We start from the raw sequence: 21,710 nt of genomic DNA on the forward strand, positions 1-21,710 counted from the left end.
TGATTTGGGCTACATTCACAAGCAACCCGACGTCAGGGTGAAGCTCGACGCCATGCGTCGTGCACCACCGCCAGCCTGACACCATCGTCATCAGAGGAGAGGAAACGAGCCGGCCCCTGCTGGCTCCTTTCTGCCATAGGGAGGTGTCAGAGGCAGCCTCCTTGTGCTCCTCTGCCCCTTCCCTGCTCCCCACCGGGTGTCCAAGCTGGAAGCGTGACCGATTTCTGGGTACCGCTCTCGTCCCCTGCTAGCTGGAGCTCAAGAGACGGAATGGCCTGGGGTCGTCCTCCATTCACCCTCTAGTCTCTGGTGGTGACTGACACTTTGTTTGCTGCAGGTGTTTCTAATTTTCGATCACCCGCTTTCCCTATGCAGGTGGACCCCACCCTCCATTGTATTTTCGTTTGCCACTTATTTGTACCATGTGACACAATGACACTCCACTACTATACACTACTCGACACTACACTACTCTAGACTACTATACTGCACTATTATACACTACTATACTGTACACTACTATAGACTCCTATACACTATAGTATTATACACTCCAATATACACTGGTATACACTATGCAATACACTTCACTGAATACTACACAATACTCTACAATACACGACACTACTATACACTACACAGCACACTACTATACACTACACAATACACTACAATAGACTACACTATGCATTACTATAAACGACACTATACACTACACAATACTATACACTACTATACACTACACTACACCATACACTATAGGAAACACTACTATACACGACACTATACATTACACTATACATAACTATACACTACAATATACACTACTGTACACTACCCTATACACTATATTATACACTACACTACTATACACTACACTATACACTGCACACTACACCATACACTACAGTGACACAGTAACTTGCTGACCCCGTGACCCCGACTGGACTCCTGCAATCGCAATAAATATTCTGAATGTAATTGGTGGATCGATCCACTAATATTTGAACCACGACTCGGATCGTGTTTGCAGTGTATTCAACTTAACTGGAAATCGAATCGCGATGTAAAATGATGTCGGAATTCTAGAACGACCCCCCTCCCAACTCAACGATGTCGCTAGAGGAATTGGAATCGATGCCTCAACTGCGTTATAACTACTAATCGATTCGGATCGAGTTCTCCGTTCCCCGTTGTTGACCGAGTCGCCTGGAGTCCTGCAACGCCTCATCACCGTGAGTCCCCCCCCCTCACCCCCCTCCCAGCCGTCTTTGTTTCCCCCCCCCTCCCGAGAGAGAGCGACAGACAAAGAAGCCCCCCCCCCCCGTAAAAAGGCCGAGGCGTTTAAACCACCCCTCTGAGGCGATGCCGCGAGAGACACCGTCCCTCGGATAGAATCCGTACCGGCCGAGACGCGAGGTGCTCGGTAGGCCGGCCTAGGCCGATGCTGGTCACGCTCGGTCGGCGGCGGTGGGGAGGGAAATTAAAAAACAACTTTAATAACGTTTCAATTAATATCTACTCCTATTTATATTTGTGTCTTTAAGTCGCGACGTTGAGTTGGTGGTGGTAGGGTGGAGGTGTTTAAGCGACTGGCGACTGACGGTGTGGTGAGAGTGACGCGCTGTGTGCGAGTGATCCACACGCGTGCACTGCTGCTCTCTATACACACAGCTTGCTGCTGTTTGTAGACAATCTGTTGAGTGATTTGTTTACTTCTCCTGTACGCTGCCCCTCCCGTCGTGTCTTGTGCGCGCGTTGTGTGTTTGTTATTGTAACGTTCTGACCCCAGTGGCCCCCGACTGGACACCTGTGATGAAAGAGTTTCAGAGCTTTTCGGATTCCTCCTGCAGTATAAATGCAGATTCTGGTGCTTAGAGACCCATACATAGACACATACAGAGACCCATACTCGGTCCCATAGATACCCACATATCCATACATAGACCCGCAGAGTCCCATAGAGACCCCTATTCAGAGACCCATACATATGTAGTGCTCGAACCGACACGACAGTTTCTTGTCTTTCCTCGTTACTTTATTCCGCGTACATTGTTCCACATCTCTCCCGTCAACGCCGCTCAATGTTCCTCCGCTCACACCGACCCACAACTCTTCTCCCCACTCGCTCGCCGCGTTCCGTTGGCCTCGCTCGCTCCCCTCTACTCCTCCGTCGACTCTCCTCTCTCTCTCTCCAACTCGGCTGCTCTTTATCAGCTCCGCCGTCCCACTCAGTCGTAACTACACCAGTTCTTCCATGCTCCAGCCGCTTCCTACTCTCCGTCGTCTCTCTGTTGCTCTACGCTTCTCCACTGCTACCCTACACTTCTCCACTGCTACCCAACACTTCTCCACTGCTACCCTACACTTCTCCACTGCTACCCTACGCTATACTCACTCTGCCGCTCCGTCTCTCCATCTGTCTCTCCTCCCAGGCACGAACTCCCGTCTCACTCCACAACCCCTCACTTTATCACTAAACCAATTAACTCCTAATTAATCAGGCGACGCCACTCGCCCCCAGCCCCCACTCGCCCCCAGCCCCCGCTGCCACGTGGCGTTGTTTTTCCAGACACACCGGCGCCTCTCTCCGACAACAGCGCACTGCACCCTTAATTACCACCTGCTAGCACCCTTAACCATCACGCCACCTTAATTTGGACAACAACAACAACGACCAGCCAATCAGCGCCCTGTGTCCTCACTGTCCGCCGCGTGCGCGCACACCGACCCAGCGCGTGACGCGTATCTCAAGCACTACGCATATGTAGTGTGGTATTTATTCACACGGGCAATTTCGTCTTTTTCTCCTGTGTCACTTTATTTGCAGCATCCCACACGGATGCTCCTCACGTTCACACCACGTACTCCTGTCGCAATCTCTTCCTCTCTTCCTCTCTTCCTCCGCTAGCCTGCTACTTCGAGCTTATTCTCTCTCGCTCCGCTAGCCTGTTACTCCCCACTTTTCTAAGCTGTCATGGACTCTCGCTCGCGCTGTATCTCCACTAGCTTCTTACCCCACTAGCCTATCACACTCAGACTAAAGATTACGCTCGCCTCTCCACTAGCCTGTCTACACCCGCACCTCCAACACAGGGGAGCTTTGTCTCTGCACGACACAGAGCAGTGAGCCGCAGCCACATGACTGAGTTGAAGGCGAGCAACTTCACAGGCGTCTCACAGCTCGAGAACTAGACACCCGACACATTGTTTAATTGTCTATGGTTCTTTCAATAAAGTCACGTAGATCAAAGAAAAAATAATAACAATAAAATAATGAAAATAAAGTGAATAAATCTTGATTTAAAGCTTTCGTGACAGCAGGAATCCCATACTCTTTGGTTCTTTAGGTAAAGTCACTACTAGAAAAAAAACAATAAAATTATAATATTTTTTTTTCACTTTACTCTTTGGTTATTTCGGTATTGTCACTAAAGTCACTATGTGACTTCACCGAAAGAACCATATAATTTGAATTCATTCAGTCACGAAAGTTTTAAGTCAAATCTTAATTGTTTAATTAAGTAGTTTAACGATTTAAATAAGCAAGAAAAGTGAAGCTGAAATATAAAATATCGTGGAGCAGAGAGGGTAGAGGCAACCGAATGAGAACAAGTATTCATACTGGTGGAATCCGATGAGCTATAAAGCTCTTTTTTACATGTCCAGTCGGGGCAGGTCAGAACGTTATAACAACAAGCAATACAACAACACGACAGGAGTGCAAAGTGTAGGAAACGTAGACAAATCAGTTAGAGACATTTATAAAAACAAACTACAAATATTTTGTTGTATCATACGAGATAAGACCCCACTGAACTATTAGATATTTTTTCAGACGCAACCTGGCCACAAATGATTGCTCAACGAGTTTACGAGCAGCGCTCCCCTCCAAGTTCAGTTTAGGTGAGTTGAGGAGATATTGAGGTGAGTTCAGATGAGGTGAGATGAGGTGAGGTGTGTGAGGATGAGGATTTGAGACGAGGCGACGTCACCGGAGTCTTTATTCAGCCACCCCTGGAGCAGAGGACTCTTACTGGTTTGTCTGTCAGCACAATCCAGGGCGTATCACGTGATATGGAAATAAAACCAGAAGTGTTTGTACTTCCCTCCTTCACAGTCAGAAGGCTTGTTCCTGTGTTTTCGTCTCATACACAGCTAGCCACTGCCTGAGCTACAGTCAGAGACTGCCTGAGCTCCAACCAGCGTCCATCTCTGAGTGAAGCCACGGGGCCATGGCGAGTGCAGCTTCCAGCGGTATCGATGCCCCAGGGGAGTTGACCTGCACCATCTGCCTGGACGCCTTCCGCTGCCCCTGCACGCTCAGCTGCGGCCACTCGTTCTGCCTCAAGTGCGTAGAGGGCGCCTGGGATGCGGCAGAGTCCTTCTCCTGCCCGCAGTGCCGAGTGACCTTCCCTCAGAGGCCCAAGCTGAACAAGAGCGTGACGCTCGCCAACCTGGTGGAGCAGCGCAGTGCCGCAGATGAATTGGCCACCGTGGTCTTGTGTGACTTTTGCAACGATGGCACGACTGCTGCCTCCAACACCTGCCTCAAGTGTGATATATCCTACTGTGCGACTCATGTAAAGCCTCATCAGGAGAACGCGAAGTTAAGTAGCCACATTCTGGTGGATCCAGGTACGAATCCTGAAGAACGCAAATGCAAGAAACACAGAAAGAAGATCAAGTTTTACTGCCGACAGGACAAGAGCTTGGTCTGCACAACCTGCACCATTGCAGGAGACCACAAGGGTCACGATGTGGCTACGCTAGAGGATGAGCACAAGACACGGGAGGTGAGACGGTCTGCGTGTGTGAGCTGGAACCTCTCTTGTGTGAAGTCATTATTTTCAAGTACTAACTGAACAATAATATCCAACTAAATATTATATTATTCCTCTCTCAGCCTCCCATTGTTTCTTCAAATTTTAACAACCTTGATTTAATATAAAGTATGCTGAGGTTGTTATAGTGCAGAAATAATACGAAAACATGTTCTTTCTAGATTTGAAGCTTTCGTGACTGCAAGGATTCATACTCTTAGGTTTTTTCGGTAAAGTCACGTAGGTAAAAAATGAAATAACAATTAATAAAAGTACAATTTAAATCACGACGCTTGCAAGCGTGCTGTGACGCTTGCAAGCGTGCTGTGACGGTTCCACCTGAAGACGGAAGCTTGTGTTGCCTCCGAAACGTCGTGATTTTTATTTTACTTTTATAAATTTTTAGTTAATTTTTTACCTACGTGACTTTACCGAAAAAACCTAAGAGTACGAAAACATGTTATTATCAATCCTGTTATCTGACAAATTTATAAATGTGCTCTTAGTATATTTTATAAAACTGAAGGACTTTAATGGATACAATATTTTCTCAAAATGACGTGAGTGCATAGACCGTGGTTTGTATACAAAAAAGTGGTTTGTGGAATAGAGGAGCATTCCCCAAAATGTGAACGAAATGTAAAACGACTGGGACTGCGTGAGTCGCAGTGCTCACCGCTTGGAAGCCTCGTGCCGGTCTGTCCCAGTTTAGCGCCGCACTCTACAGCAGCTACCGGGTCACTGGACTTGACAGACCAAGTATTTCGTGACCGTATTTATATTTTCATCAAGATTCTCTTCACCGAATTTCTCCAACACTCAACTGAGACATGGCAGTCCCTCCTTGTACCATGTAAAACGTAACTAAAACTATTTTTTTTTTATTTTACCAGGTGAAGCTCACAGTGCTATGTAGCTCTTTTTCAGACGCAAACCTGGCCACAAATGACAGCTCCAAGAAGTGGCTTATGACGTCGAAATTCATAGCAGCCAAATACTCTAAACCAGGGGTCCTCAAACTTTTTAAACAGGGGGCCAGTTCACTGTCCCTCAGACCATTGGAGGGCCGGACTATAGTTAAAAAAAACTATGAACAAATTCCTATGCACACTGCATATATCTTATTTTGAAGTGAAGAAACAAAACGAGAACAAATACAATATTTAAAATGAAGAACAAGTAAAGTTAAATCAACAAACTTGCCAGTATTTCAATGGGAAATATGGGCCTGCTTTTGGCTAATGAGATGGTCAATGTCCGGTTCCATATTTGTCACTGCTAGTCGTAACAAGTGATGCAAGTGTGCATCCGTTAGTCTAGATCTGGTTGGAGATTTCAAATGTTTCATTCTGGAAAAAGTCTGTTCACAGATATCAGTGCTGCCAAAGGTGGTTGCCATTTTGAGTGCATGGTTCCTGAGATGAGGATATGTCTCAGAGGGGAGAGATTCATAGAAATTATGAAGGCTGCTTGACTTGAATGCGTCTTTCAGAGAGTCACAATTCTGCAGTTCAGCCAGTTCCATTTGGTAAATTGTATCCACATTTTCAATGTCAATAGAAAATGGGTTACAGAAAAGCTGTATGTCCTGTTCATGGAGATGAAGCTCTTTAAATCTAAATTGTAACTCCTTTTGCAATTTTTCCAGTGAATCCACATGTTTTGTTTGGGAATGCAACCAATGGTTTTTCCGCTAACAGATTTTGAGTTGTGGGGAGATGGCAGAAGTTTTCCTCCTTCACTTGTTTGATGAGAATGCCTATTTTTACTTCAAATGCTTTGACATGTGATTGCATATCACAGATGAGCTTCCCCTTTCCTTGAAGTTGCACATTGAAACTGTTGAGTAGCTCTGTTACATCTGTCAGAAAGGCAAGGTGCCATTTCCATTCTGCATCATTGAGCTCTGGTACTTCTTTGTTTTTTGAAAGCAGAAAAGCTGTAATCTGTGGAAGTAAGTCATAGAAACGTTTTAAAACTCTCCCTCGACTCAGCCAACGGACTTCTGTGTAGTACAGAACATCTTCATAGTCAACATTTAGCTCAGACAGAAATTCCTGAAATTGTCTGTGGTTTAGGGCTTGAGCTCTAATGAAGTTAACACAAGATACCACAATTTTCATAACAGAGTCCCACTTCAGTGATTTACTACACAGCGCTTGTTGGTGGATGAGGCAGTGTATGGCTATTGGATGAGAATGGTTATGTTTGTCCATCTCTTGGTTAATGCGAGCAATTACTTCTTTCTTAGACCCCACCATGCTAGGAGCACCATCAGTTGTCACACTGGCTAGTTGAGCCCAGTTCAGCTCCAAACCATGCACAGTTTTGCAAACCTTTTCATAGATATCCTCTCCTGTAGTTGTTCCTTTGATGCTTTGCAGTGCAGCAAGCTCTTCTGTGACTTCGAAATCGTCATTCGTCCCACGAATAAAAATTAGAAGTTGTGCAGAATCACGAACATCATTGCTTTCGTCGAGTGCCAAGGAAAAATAGGAAAGTTTTTTTGTGGAGTTTTGCAAATGCTGATGCAAATTGTCTTCCATTTATTCAATCCTCCGTGTAATTGTAGGTCCTGAAAGACTCACTGTACTAAATAAATCGGCCTTCTCTGGACACATCTCTTTGGCAACAGAAAGAAGGCATTCTTTAACAAATTCTCCCTCCACGAATGGTCTGCCAGTGCACGCTATTAGCTTGGCAACTTGAAAACTTGCTCGCAGTGATGAAATATTTAGCTGCTTCTGCTTCACAAAAGTATTTTGCCGAGTTGTTAATGTATTTTTCAGTTTTAATATTTTATCTTTTCTCACTTCTCCGACCAAACAATCATATTTATCTTTATGTTGAGTTTCATAGTGTCGGCGTAAATTGTATTCTTTGAACACAGACACTATATTCTGGCATATCAGACACACAGCTCTTTCCTTGTACTGCATGAAAAAGTAATCATAAGTCCACTGTTCTTTGAATATCCTACACTCCGAGTCAATTTTTCTCTTTCTTGACATCATTGTTTCCTAGGGAGTCAAAATTGTTATTAGTAAAATACCTATATATATACAGCGCTACAAAAACAATATACCAGCAATAACTTTGCCCACACAGAGACATACAGACTGCACTGCCCATCAATGCAGTCTGATTGGGGGAACTCCGCTTTTACCCCAGGCTCACACTGGTGCGGGTGCCATTAAAAAGTTAATTACACCTGCAGTTTTGTTCACAGATCGCAGTGCGGTGGGCACAATGAGTGCCCACCACCGCAGCTCAATCAGTGCTCGCCACCGCAGCCCAATGAGTGCTCACCAGCGCAGCCCAATGAGTGCTCACCAGCGCAGCCCAATTAGTGCTCACAAGCGCAGCCCAATTAGTGACCATGGGCCGGATAAATGTCCTCGGCGGGCCGCATGTGGCCCGCGGGCCGTAGTTTGAGGACCCCTGCTCTAAACGCACGTTTCTAAATGTAAAGGAAAAACTGGAGGACCTGGACAAAAATCCATGCGACCATGGGAAGAACAAATTCCAAATATACAGGTGTCAGGGTCAGGATCGAAACCACGACCTCCTGTATACGTGGCAACGCAGATTAACATTTCGCGGTGCCTTTTCCACCAATTACTCAGAGCCCTACTCACTACTCAGAGCCCCACCCACTGCTCAGGTAGCCCCGCCCACGACTCAGGTACCAGTGGAGAGTGATTGGGTCCACAGGCTTAGGCTCCTGCGCGTGCTATGTGAGCCCAGCAATAATCAGAATCAGAAAGGGTTTTATTCGCCATGAAAGTTTGCACAGACAAGGAATTTACTATGGCAGGAAGGCGCATACATTCAACATGTAGGAATCTTAAAACTTAAATAAGTGGTATACAGTCTAACTATACTAAAATGACAAAGTCTAACTAATACTAAGGGGCTAAAGTATGTAAAAAATGTAATAAGTATACAATATAAAATGTAAACTAGCCGTAATATACAATCTTAAAATACAAATAGGGTAACATGTTGTAAATATGGCAAGGTGTAATTTTGTAGATAAAATGTTAAAGTAAGTGTAAAAGTCATTTTAAACCCTTGGCCTTGCTGAAGAGGCCAACAGCGGATGGGAAGAAACTGTTTTTATGACGTAAGGTTTTGGTCCTGATGGACCGCAGCCTTCTGCCGGAGGGAAGTAGCTGGAACAGAGAGTGCACCAAACATAGCCAACCGTGCTTATCGGAGGTGCGGGGGAATGACAACTAAACACAAAATGCTCCAGCAGTCGTGTGAGCTCCTCGTGAAATCGGTTTCCTGCAGTGCTCGCTCCCCCAGCCTCCATTGCTGCACAGGGGTCGCTGCAGCCTGGAGATGGAACCGTCACTGTGGAGGGGTCCGTGTGGAGCGGGGGTGAGAGGGGGCGCTCAGAGAGTGAGTGTAATCTTCCCTGGTGACGTCTCTCACAGAAACAAGTGGGAGAGGAGACGCGGGCGGTGGAGGAGAAGAGGAGGGAGGCGGAGGAGTCCATAAAGCAGATGGAGGCCGCTCACAGGGACGTGCAGGTACCGCATCTGGAACGGACCCTGTGACCCTCGTAACTCCACCCTGAGTAGGGTTTGTGATGGAGGACAACTCCATTCATTCACGTGGACTTCCATTGGCTCTGAAAAACATCGTGGGACTAAAGACACAACGGTCAATGCGCCTCAATACCCAGGACAAGCAAATAAGTGGTTCTCATCTGCAATGAGGAACTGAATCAGTCGTGGAAATTCCACATTCTTAGGATGGGAGCCTGATATCACCATGTGAACTGCCACTTCATCTTCTGTTATATATCTATTCTGGCCAGATGAGGTGGCACATACCTGTTATCCAGTACATTGGTGGCAGGGTTCACATTATATATATGTTTACAATATGTATCGCATTGTGCTATGAACTCAAGTCACCTGAGATCAACTCCCAGCGATGACAAACATCAGTAATGAGTAATATCTGTAAAGCCACAACCGCGCAATACACTGAATGCACGCAGTGTGCTTTATACGATGTGCATATTCACGTAACCTATTCACGTAGTACACTCCCATTCAGTATATTGAAATTGGCTATGTGATTGTAATAAATGGACTCGACCACAGTATCTGGTCTGGTGTCCTTTATTCGGGTTCGTTCTTCTCTTCCCACACGGCTGTCTCACTCTCAGACCCTCCGCTCGGCGCCGACGCTGCTGCCGCACCCGTCGCCGCCAATAGCCTCTTTGCTGGTCTCCTCGTGTCGCTCCTGTAGCCTCTAGCAGCCTTGCTGCTGTTCCCCCACACGCAGCCCCTCCGGCTGCTGTCGCTCCCGTAGCCCTCTTGCTCTGCAGCTCCAGGCTGGCTGCTGTAGCCCCTAGCAGCCTCGCTGCTGTCTCTCACACGCAGCCTCTCCGGCTGCCCTCGCTGCTCCCAGCTTTCGCCCTCCTTGGCCTCACCCTCGTCCAGTCTCCATTCTTTCCTTGCCCGACTGCCCCGATCTCTTCCTGTCTCACCGCTATACCATCTCCCTCTCACGTGACCCTGACTCCTCCCCCACATGACGTCACATCCGCCAAGCCCTTTACGCCCGCATTACATGAGCATTAAAGTTCATTTTAATTTAAAAGGCGTATTCGACAGCACAGAGACACTTCGAGGTACGGTTACCAAATTGCATGTCCAGTTCTCACCGGTGCACCGATCTTATCACTGCCCAGTCACGAAACCCAGCTCTCGTGTCTAGTCCCAGCTGGGCTTGTTTTGTGGTAGGAATACAGCTTGGAGGCGTTGCTGATCAGGCAGCTTTAATTATGACCTTTTGCTTTGCAACTCTGCTCGCATTACACACACCTTGCGCAACTCTCCGAAAAGGTGGGGTTCATATTTAATTATTATTTAAATTCCTTATTTTTCTCAGAATTGTGATGTAATTTTTGCGATTGAGTCCTGTGTAATTTGCAGGGTTATGATAGGTGACAATTGAATTGTTAATTGGCTACTGAGGTCGTGATGCACAGGTCACCGGGGTTACAGGTCAAAACGTCTCCCATAGTGTGGGTTGCATACCCACAGTGGCACGAGTGTGGATTGACGTTAATGCATCTCAATGGGTCTCGGTGTATCTCTGAGTGTCGCCATGGGTTTAGTATACATCCATAGTTTGGGTTGTATGACCACAGTCACACTGCCCTATATTGACTCAAATATTTGAGCCTATATGCATCTCTATTTGTCTTCATGTGTCTCTGTGTTTCTCTACGGGTCTCTATATCTGAGTCTTTATGTATCTCTATGGATCGCGAGGTATATCTATGGGTCTCTATAAGTTTACTTTATTGCCAATAGTTTGCATTGTGTGGCCACAGTTGTTTTTCCATTTATGATTCAGGAAAGAGTGGTGTCAACGCCACCTCCATAAGACATAGATCAACCATTGCGAGATGAACTCCTTCGTGAATTAGTTAATAAAAACATATCACACGCCCTGGCAGGGATCGATGACCGGGGTGAGACAGCGAATCAAAGTCGAGTTCGCCCGCATGAGAGCAGCTCTGGACGAGGACGAGAAGGCGGCTCTGGCTCGTGCGTCCAAGAAGCAGCGCGAGCTGCTGACCCAGATCGAGAAGAACATCGCTCACTACAAGCGCGAGATCGGCGAGCTCCAGGCAGCAGCCGCTCGTCTGGAGGGCCTAGCGCAGGAGAGAGACTCGCTCGCCTTCCTGCAGGTGAGCGATGAGTCTCTGGTGTCGCTATTTGCACAGAGCCCTCGGCAGCGTCAGAGTTGAGGATCGTGAATGAGGTTTTCACATCGACTGTGCTTTGTCACGCACGGCCGGAAATTTTGCTCGGTCCTTGCGTGCCGTCATCCCCACTTACGACGATGTTTGCAATGTAAGTCAGTGTTGATGCTCATGAGGTCATAAGCCAAGACTTTGTGGTGTAAATTCCACCCGCGGTGTTGGAGTGGGAAATCCGCTGATCCCATGGGAATCGAGGCAGAGTCACAGTCATGCACCTCTCCCTCTCTCTCTCTCCCATAGGGGCACCTGGAGGAGACGTGCAGGTAAAAGACCACTATCACTCGCAACACGACAACATGGGACTGATTGCGAGGCACGGGCAGTGAGACACTGGCTGTGTGTGGGGATGCTGTGTGATGATGCTGTCAGTGGTGAAACTGTGAGTGGTTGTGTTGATTGTGATGATGCTGCGAGTGATCATGCTGTATGTGTACTCTTAGGTTTTTTCCGTAAAGTCACGTAGGAAAAAATAATAAAATAAAATAATAATAATAATAATAAATGAAAATAAATCAATTAAATCACGACGTTTCGGAGGCAACACAAGCTTCCGTCTTCAGGTGGAACCGTCCCAGCACGATTGCTGTATCAAGTAAAGAAAATTCCAAGAGACCCGACCTTGTATATATACTGGTTGAGGGGGGAGGAGCCAGGATGGGCCGCGGGAGAGACTGCGGCTGCTGCTGCTGGGACTAAGCCTTTGTTATGTAAACTGGTTGAGCGGGGAGGAGCCAGGGTGGGCAGCGGGAGAGGCTGCGGCGACTGCTGCTGGGACTGTGCCTTTGTTATGTAGATGGCAGAAGCAGAAAAGCATTTCAGGACAAAGCAACCCCCTGCTATGTTGCTGGGTGGGTAAAACTTAAAGCAGGAAACCAGCGTGTAAAAAATAAGGTAAAACATGATACAAAACCAAACTGGCTGTCTATCAGTAAACTGTACGTTAACTAAAGAATAGTGCCTGTTAAATAATATGGTTTAAATGTGTAGTTAAATCTTTTTTTGTATGGTTAATTACATCTTTCCAATGATTACTCAGTTTGTACCCATTATCACGGTTGAAGTTATGTCTGTGTTTGTATATCTGGATGGCTTCGTGTACAAACCTTTGATAGTAGCCAGGAGGTTTGCAGAGCTCCTTGGTCTCGGAAAAGACAATCTCATGAGAGCCCACAGCGTTGTAGCAATGATCGGCAATGACGGATGACTCAATTTAGCCGTATTTCAGATCTGACTTGTGCTCGCGGACACGATCAGAGATATGACATTTAGTTTCTCCATTGTAACAATCACCACAGCTGCAACTCAGTTTGTAGACTCCAGGGTATTGTAATTCAGGAATGACATCTTTCACAGATGGAATTAGATCACGGATTTTATGTACTGTACTGAATCGGACTTGGATCTTATGTTTGTTTAGAATTTTAGACATCTTTTTGGTCACGCCTGCTATGTATGGCAACGTGATAGTTTTGATCGGAGTTTCAAGTGGCTGTTTCTGTATGGTGGGAGAAACAGCCTGGCGGATGGTGCGGTCAGAGTCTCCGTTCATCCTGAGGGCCCGATGTACATGTCTTAATTCACTGGCCAGGTGGTGTTGGTCAGAAATGCCATGAGCTCTGTGGTATAGTGTTTTGATGAGAGAATTATTCTGAGACGGGTGGTGGTGGGAATCAGGTTTCAAGCAGGCATCTGTGTGGGTGACTTTCTTGTAGAAAGAATGTCCCAAGGATCCGTCAGGTCTCCTCTCAAACAGAATATCTAAGAATGGTAGTTTGCCATCTTTCTCCACTTCCATGGTAAATCTAATGGATGGGTGTCGGAATTTATGTGGTCCAAAAAGTGGTTCAATGCTGGGAGGCCATGTGGCCAAATGACGAAAGTATCATCCACATACCTCTTCCACAGGGAAGGACGCAAGGTGGACGTCTGGATGGCGTCTGATTCAAACTTTTCCATGAACACATTGGCTATTACTGGTGACAAGGGGGAGCCCATAGGGGTACCCTCATTCTGTTTGTAGAAGGAGCCATACCAGGTAAAATAAGTGTTGGTGAGGCAATGCCTAACCAACGCAGGTACATCCGAATTCAATCCATGTTGACCAAGTCTTCAATAATTGTTAAGGTGTCAGGCACTGGAACTTTGGTAAACAGAGATACAACATTAAAACTGACGAGGATATCGTCAGGAGACAGTACCATGTCCTTGACCATAGAGACCAATTGGGTTGAGTTAAGTACTGCTGAAGCGGTCTTGCCAGTGAAGGGGAGTAGAGTATCTGATAGAAAACGGTCTAGTTTGTAGGTAGGAGAGTTGATAGTGGACACTATGGGACGTAGTGGGGTGCCTTATTTATGGATCTTGGGAAGACCATATAATCTGGGAGGTCTAGCAGCCGAGGGTTTTAAGGAGGGACGTTTGGTTGGTTCGATTAGGGAAGTCGACCAAACGTCGGATGTACCTGCGTTGGTTAGGCATTGCCTCACCAACACTTATTTTACCTGGAATGGCTCCTTCTACAAACATAATGAGGGTACCCCTATGGGCTCCCCCTTGTCACCAGTAATAGCCAATGTGTTCATGGAAAAGTTTGAATCAGACGCCATCCAGACGTCCACCTTGCGTCCTTCCCTGTGGAAGAGGTATGTGGATGATACTTTCGTCATTTGGCCACATGGCCTCCCAGCATTGAACCACTTTTTGGACCACATCAATTCCGACACCCATCCATTAGATTTTACCATGGAAGTGGAGAAAGAATGCAAACTACCATTCTTAGATATTCTGTTTGAGAGGAGACCTGACGGATCCTTGGGACATTCTGTCTACAGGAAAGTCACCCACACAGATTCCTACTTGAAACCTGATTCCCACCACCACCCGTCTCAAAATAATTCTCTCATCAAAACACTATACCACAGAGCTCATGGCATTTCTGACCAACACCACCTGGCCAGTGAATTAAGACATGTACATCGGGCCCTCAGGATGAACGGAGACTCTGACCGCACCATACGCCAGGCTGTTTCTCCGACCATACAGAAACAGCCACTTGAAACTCCGATCAAAACTATCACGTTGCCATACATAGCAGGTGTGACCAAAAAGATCTCTAAAATTCTAAACAAACATAAGATCCAAGTCCGATTCAGTACAGTACATAAAATCCGTGATCTAATTCCATCTGTGAAAGATGTCATTCCTGAATTACAATACCCTGGAGTCTACAAACTGAGTTGCAGCTGTGGTGATTGTTACATTGGAGAAACGAAACGTCATATCTCTGATCGTGTCCGCGAGCACAAGTCAGATCTGAAACACGGCAAAATTGAGTCATCCGCCGTTGCCGATCATTGCTACAACGCTGTGGGCTCTCATGAGATTGTCTTTTCCGAGACCAAGGTGCTCTGCAAACCTCCTGGCTACCATCAAAGGTTTGTACACGAAGCCATCCAGATATACAAACACCGTGATGATGGGTACAAACTGAGTAATCATTGGAAAGATGTCATTCCCCATACAAAAAAAGATTTAATTACACATATTTGAACCATCTTATTTAACAGGCACTATTCTTTAGTTAACGTACAGTTTACTGATAGACAGCCAGTTTTGTTTTTTTATCATGTTTTACCTTATTTTTTCACACACTGGTTTCCTACTTTAAGTTTTACCCACCCAGCAACATAGCAGGGGGTTGCTTTGTCCTGAAATGCTTTCCTGCTTCTGCCATCTACATAACAAAGGCACAGTCCCAGCAGCAGTCGCCGCAGCCTCTCCCGCTGCCCACCCTGGCTCCTCCCCCCTCAACAAGTATATATACAAGGTCGGGTCTCTTGGAATTTTCTTTACTTGATACAGCAATCGTGCTGTGACGGTTCCACCTGAAGACGGAAGCTTGTGTTGCCTCCGAAACGTCGTGATTTAATTGATTTATTTTCATTTATTATTTTATTATTTTTACCTACGTGACTTTACCGACAAAACCTAAGAGTATGAATCCTTGCAGTCACGAAAGCTTCAAATCTAGAATTAATGCTGTATGTGGTGATGCTGTGAATGATTGTGATGTGAGTCGTGATGCTTTGTGTGATGTGTGTCTATGTGATGGAACTGTGATGATCCTGTGAGTGATGGCCGTGTCTGATCTGCTTTCACAGGATAGGGCGGCCTAGAGAAGCTCCACCCTCAGCTCCCAACCAAGAGGACATTGCTTCGCTTAAAGGCACCGAGGGAACTGTGGCCAAACTCCTGTGTGAGTTCTTCAGTGTGAAACATGGGTGATGGGGCCATCTTCCCAATAAATTATCACCGTGTGTGTGTGCACGAGGTCGATTCAGCCTCAAATAATTACCTAGTTTTGTGTAAACATCACCACTAGGGAGACAAAGGTGGTCGGGTGTGGTTCTGGCCACCCACCTCGTGTGCCTTGCCGGTCTTCATAGACACTCGCTAGCAGCACTTGCCCCAATGGTCTGTTGAGGCTACACAGAGGATCTTTGTTTTTGTTCACAGCCCATTCCAGGACCCTACTGAACACAGCCATGAGACTAAGTGTGGTGTTCTTGGGTAAATAATCATCATTACGAGTCAGGGGTAATTGTGATGTTGAGATGCAGTTTGTGCCTGTGAATGTATATGCATGTGTGTGTGGGGGGGAGCGGTGGTTTAGTGGTTAGCACACTGCACTACGAACCCAGTTACCTGGGTTTGATTACCTGCCATGGCTAACATCAGTGGCAGGTGATATCTTATCAAGTCCTGGGTCTCTACTAGGCAGTTTCAACCTCAAATTAGTTCCTGATGCTGATAATGGTCATAATGATGGTGATAGTCGTCATGATGAGGGTGGTGGTAATGATGCTGTTAGTGATAATGTGAGTTATGGGAATGGTGATGGCAGTGATGGTCGTGGTGATTATAAAGAAGGTGACATTGGTGATAATATAGGTGGTGATGGTTGTGATGGTTTTGCTGATGGTATTGGTTATGGTGATCATGGTAGTGATGGTGATGATGATTTTGATGGTCGTTGTGATGGTCATGATGCTGGTCGTGTTGGTGATATTGGTGATAGTGATGAAGATGGTGATGGGGATAGTGGTGATGGTCGTGGTGATGGTAGTGATGGTGCTAGTGGTGGTGATAATGATGGTGGTACTGTTGCTTAATGCGATAATGATGTTGATGTTCATAGTGTTGATGATGGTGGTAATGGTGATGTTTATGTTGTTGTCATTGATATCATGGCGAGGATGGCTGGTGATGTTTGTGATGTTTGTGATGTTTTTGTTGATGGTGAAAATGATGGTTGGTGATGTTGATGGTGGTGATGGTGGATGATGGTGATGATGGTGTTCTGTAGTGATGTTGTCATCGCTGTTGTCACAGACCGACGCTCACCGACTCTGGACACAAACTCGGCTAATAACCAACTCCAGATCTCCTCGGATCTCAGGACGATGACGTGGACCGGTGACTCCCAGGGTCGCCCCGATCACCCACACCGGTTTGATTGCTGTGCACAAGCCCTGTGCTGTGAGAGCTTCTCGTCGGGCCTCCACTACTGGGAGGTGGACGTGGGGGACGCGAAGTGGTGGCGGGTTGGAGTCGCGTACGGGACGATCCCGCGGAAAGGGAGTGGTGAGGCACAGCAGCTGGGAGGGAGCGACGCGTCCTGGTGTTTAGAGAAATGTAACAACAACTTCTCAGTGGTTCATGGTGGAGTGAAGACTGCACTGTCGGTGAAGGGGGCCCCCTCCCCCCGCAGAATCGGCCTTCACCTGCACTTGGAGGGTGAACTCCTGGCGTTTTACCGCGCCGACTCCATGGAGGTGATCCACGAGGTTCGGCGGAGATTCTTGCAGCCTCTCTACCCTGTGATGTGGATGGGGTGTTTGAAAGAACCATTGAAGATCGTGGATCTGAGTCGTGCATCCTGAGGATGAGGAGAGATAGAAACTCAAGAAACCGAGACAGAAACCCAATAAACGGAGGAGAGGGTGGATGGTGAGGAGAGGGTGGAGTGAGGGTGAGGGGAAGGCGGAACAGAGGGTGAGGTACGGTGATGGTGAGGGCAGAATGGAGGGTAAGGTGACGGAGAGGATGAGGAGTGGGTGAGGAGAGGATGTGAAGGAGGGGGTAGAGAGAGGGTGAGGTGATGGGAGGGTGAGGTGAAATTGAGGAAAGGGTGAGGTGAGGTGAGCATGGAGGGGTAGCGTGAGGGGAGAGGGTGAGGTTCAGGTTGGCGTGCGTGAGCGATGTCGCCGGTGCAGCACAAATCGGAGGTTCGTGTGGTCGCTCCTTCGCCTGCAGTGTGCACTCGCGTCACCACGCCTCCTCATCCCTACGATTCACCATCATTACCATCATCATCACCCCATCATCATCACTGTAATCATCACCATCATCTCCTCATCATCACTACCATCACCACCATCACCACCATCATCACACCATCATCGTCATCACCACTGTCATTATCACCACCATCATCATAATCACCATTATCATCACTACCACCATCATCGCCATCATCATGATTACCAACAGCACCACCAACATCATCACCACCATCATCATCAGCATCACTATCAACCACAATCACCACCATTATTAATATTATCACTATCATCCCATCATCATCATAATCATTACTTAACATCACCACTATCATCACCATCAATATGACCATCATCACCACCATCAACATAATCACCACCGTCAAAACTACCATCAGCGTCATCACCACCAACATCAAGCTCATCACCATCAATACCACGACTAACACCACTACTATCATCACTACCGTCGTCATTATCACCACCATGATCACCACCATCATTATCATCATCACTATCAGCACCCACATCACCATGCTTACCATCACAATCATCACCATCATGAACATCAAACACCACAAAAACTGCCATAATCATCACCATTATCACATCCACCATCACGACCATCATCACCACCATCATCATCACTATCCTCACCGTGAAAACCACCATCACCATCATTCCCACCATTACCCTCATCACGACCATTACCACCATCTCCCTCATCACCATCATTACCACCACCACTGTCATCATCACCACCACCACCATGATCACCATCATCATCAGCAGCAGCAGCAGCATCATCATTACCGCCTACATAACCACCACGATTATCACCATTCTTACTATCATCACAACCATCACCACCATCATCATCACCATCACTACCATCATTACTACCATGATCAACAACACCACCATCATCATCACCACCATTACCAACACTACCACCATCACCATGGTAATGTCTTTGTAACGTCTTTGTAGTTCGGGCTGTTATTTTTGTTCATTGTGTTTAACCGGGGCGAGAACTCAAGACACCAGTATAGAAGACTCATTTGTAAGAGTGAGTGGCATGGGGAGTGAGTGCTTAGGTGAGTGAGTAGATGAGTAAGGAGATAAGTGACAGAGATGGTGGGTGATTGAATGATTGAGTGAGTGCATGGTTGATTGGGTGAGATGGTGGGCGAGTGAGTGCATGGGTGAGTGAGATGGTGTGTGAGTGAATGGCTGAGTGCATCAGTGGTTAAGTTAGTGAGCTAGAGGGTAGGTGAGTGGGTAAATGATTGAGTGAGTGAGTTCAAGTGTATAGTCTGTAACCGGGTGTAGAACTCGAGAGACCGGGACAGGAGTCTCATTTGCAAGAGTGACCTGGTGCTGGGGGATCTCCAAAATAATAAAAACGACAACGTGAGCACAGGGAACAATAACGAAGCGAAGATAAATTACCAAAATAAAACAACAACGTACTTTGGACACACGGAGAGGGCGAGCTCTGCTAATCAGTGGAGGATCGATGTGGCCTTGCCATGCTCGCAGACGCTGCTCTGAGCCAACTATCATGTACTCTGTCTTGCCCAGGTTTAGCTGCAGTCAGATTTGCTTTGTTCAAACAGCGACTTCAGACAAGCATTCTGAAATAATTCTGATATAGCGGCATCTGGATCTGACGGAGATTGAAAACTAATTTCTTTAGAACTGATTGTTGTGTATAAGTTGTTGTCCTCACCCCGCACCTCTGAATAGCACGGTTGATATCTACGGTGCGAAATAAGTTCAACATACATACAGTGAGGGAAAAAAGTATTTGATCCCCTGCTGATTTTGTATGTTTGCCCACTGACAAAGAAATGATCAGTCTATAATTTTAATGGTAGGTTTATTTGAACAGTAAGAGACAGAATAACAACATCAAAATCCAGAAAAACGCATGTAAAAAAGGCTATACATTGATTTGCATTTTAATGAGGGAATAAGTATTTGACCCCTCTGCAAAACATGACTTAGTGCTTGGTGGCAAAACCCTTGTTGGAAATCACAGAGGTCAGACGTTTCTTGTAGTTGGTCACCAGGTTTGCACACTTCTCAGGAGGGATTTTGTCCCACTCCTCTTTGCAGATCTTCTCCAAGTCATTAAGGTTTCGAGGCTGACGTTTGGCAACTCGAACCTTCATCTCCCTCCACAGATTTTCTATGGGATTAAGGTCTGGAGACTGGCTAGGCCACTCCAGGACCTTAATGTGGTTCTTCTTGAGCCACTCCTTTGTTGCCTTGGCCGTGTGTTTTGGGTCATTGTCATGCTGGAAAACCCATCCACGACCCATTTTCAATGCCCTGGCTGAGGGAAGGACGGTCTCACCCAAGATTTGATGGTACATGGCCCCGTCCATCGTCCCTTTGATGCGGTAAAGTTTTCCTGTCCCCTTAGCAGAAAAACACACCCAAAGCATAATGTTTCCACCTCCATGTTTGACGGTGAAGATGGTGTTCTTGCGGTCATAGGCAGCATTCCTCCTCCTCCAAACACGGCGAGTTGAGTTGATGCCAAAGAGCTCCATTTTGGTCTCATCTGACTACAACACTTTCACCCAGTTGTCCTCTGAATCATTCAGATGTTCATTGGCAAACTTCAGACGGGCATGTATTTGTGCTTTCTTGAGCAGGGGGACCTTGCGGGTGCTGCAGGATTTCAGTCCTTCACGGCGTAGTGTGTTACCAACTGTTTTCTTGGTGACTATGGTCCCAGCTGCCTTGAGATCATTGACAAGATCCTCCCGTGTAGTTCTGGGCTGATTCCTCACCGTTCTCATGATCATTGCAACTCCACGAGGTGAGATCTTGCATGGAGCCCCAGGCCGTGGGAGATTGACAGTTCTTTTGTGTTCTTCCATTTGCGAATAATCGCACCAACTGTTGTCACCTTCTCACCAAGCTGCTTGGCAATGGTCTTGTGGTCCATTCCAGCCTTGTGTAGGTCTACAATCTTGTCCCTGACATCCTGGGAGAGCTCTTTGGTCTTGGCCATGCTGGAGAGTTTGGAATCTGATTGATTGATTGCTTATGTGAACAGGTGTCTTTTATGCAGGTAACACGCTGAGATTAGGAGCACTCCCTTTAAGAGTGTGCTCCTAATCTCAGCTCGTTACCTGTGTAGAGGAGTAAAATGGGGAGGTGACGTCAGGTGTGCCGTTCAGTGCGATGACATCACGTCTCCTAGGGTACTTAAGGGAGACCCCGTGACGTAAGCGGGGTCACTGTGGGAACGGATAGAGTAAGAAGGGTGAAGAGGGAACCAGGGTTAGAGAGGGATTGAACAGTGAGTCTGGGGAGAAGCCGGTGGTAGCCGTAGAGGTGCTTCTCTCTCCGTTCGGTGGAGTCGGCAGAGTCCACGATCCGAAACGAGAGAGAGAGACCGGAGCTAGCCGGCAGGGATCCGGACTCAGAGTAGGATCCTTAGCCCCTGGGAGTTGTGTACCCTTGTGTGTTATTGTTAAGCTTTAATAAACCCTCGGCGAAAGCCCTTAACTTACCTCCGTCTCCGAGTGCTTCCGTGGGAACGTCTCTACAACTGGTGTCAGAGTGTCTGCACTGCCGCCATCATGTTTACATCGGGAGCGGAGCGCAAGAACACCTGGGAGCCAGAACACTTTCTGATTGAGAGGGGGTCAAATACTTATTTCAATCATTAAAATGCAAATCAATTTATAACATTTTTTACATGCGTTTTTCTGGATGTTGTTGTTATTC

General features: G+C 46.7%; 1 protein-coding gene across 1 annotated transcript; it reads left to right on the forward strand.

The window, feature by feature from the left end:
* Nucleotides 1-1,147: 1,147 nt before the first annotated feature.
* On the forward strand, nt 1,148-21,492 carry LOC144737454 (E3 ubiquitin/ISG15 ligase TRIM25-like). Its single transcript, XM_078620169.1, has 7 exons — nt 1,148-1,235; nt 4,159-4,796; nt 9,266-9,361; nt 11,311-11,544; nt 11,860-11,882; nt 15,780-15,874; nt 17,011-21,492. Exons 2-7 carry the CDS (start codon nt 4,236-4,238, stop codon nt 17,559-17,561), a joined length of 1,560 nt encoding a protein of 519 aa, XP_078476295.1. The 5' UTR covers nt 1,148-1,235; nt 4,159-4,235; the 3' UTR covers nt 17,562-21,492.
* The last annotated feature ends 218 nt before the right edge of the window (nt 21,493-21,710 follow it).

Source organism: Lampetra planeri, chromosome 69 (genome assembly GCF_965212315.1).
Source record: "Lampetra planeri chromosome 69, kcLamPlan1.2.h2, whole genome shotgun sequence".
Lineage (NCBI taxonomy): Eukaryota > Metazoa > Chordata > Hyperoartia > Petromyzontiformes > Petromyzontidae > Lampetra > Lampetra planeri.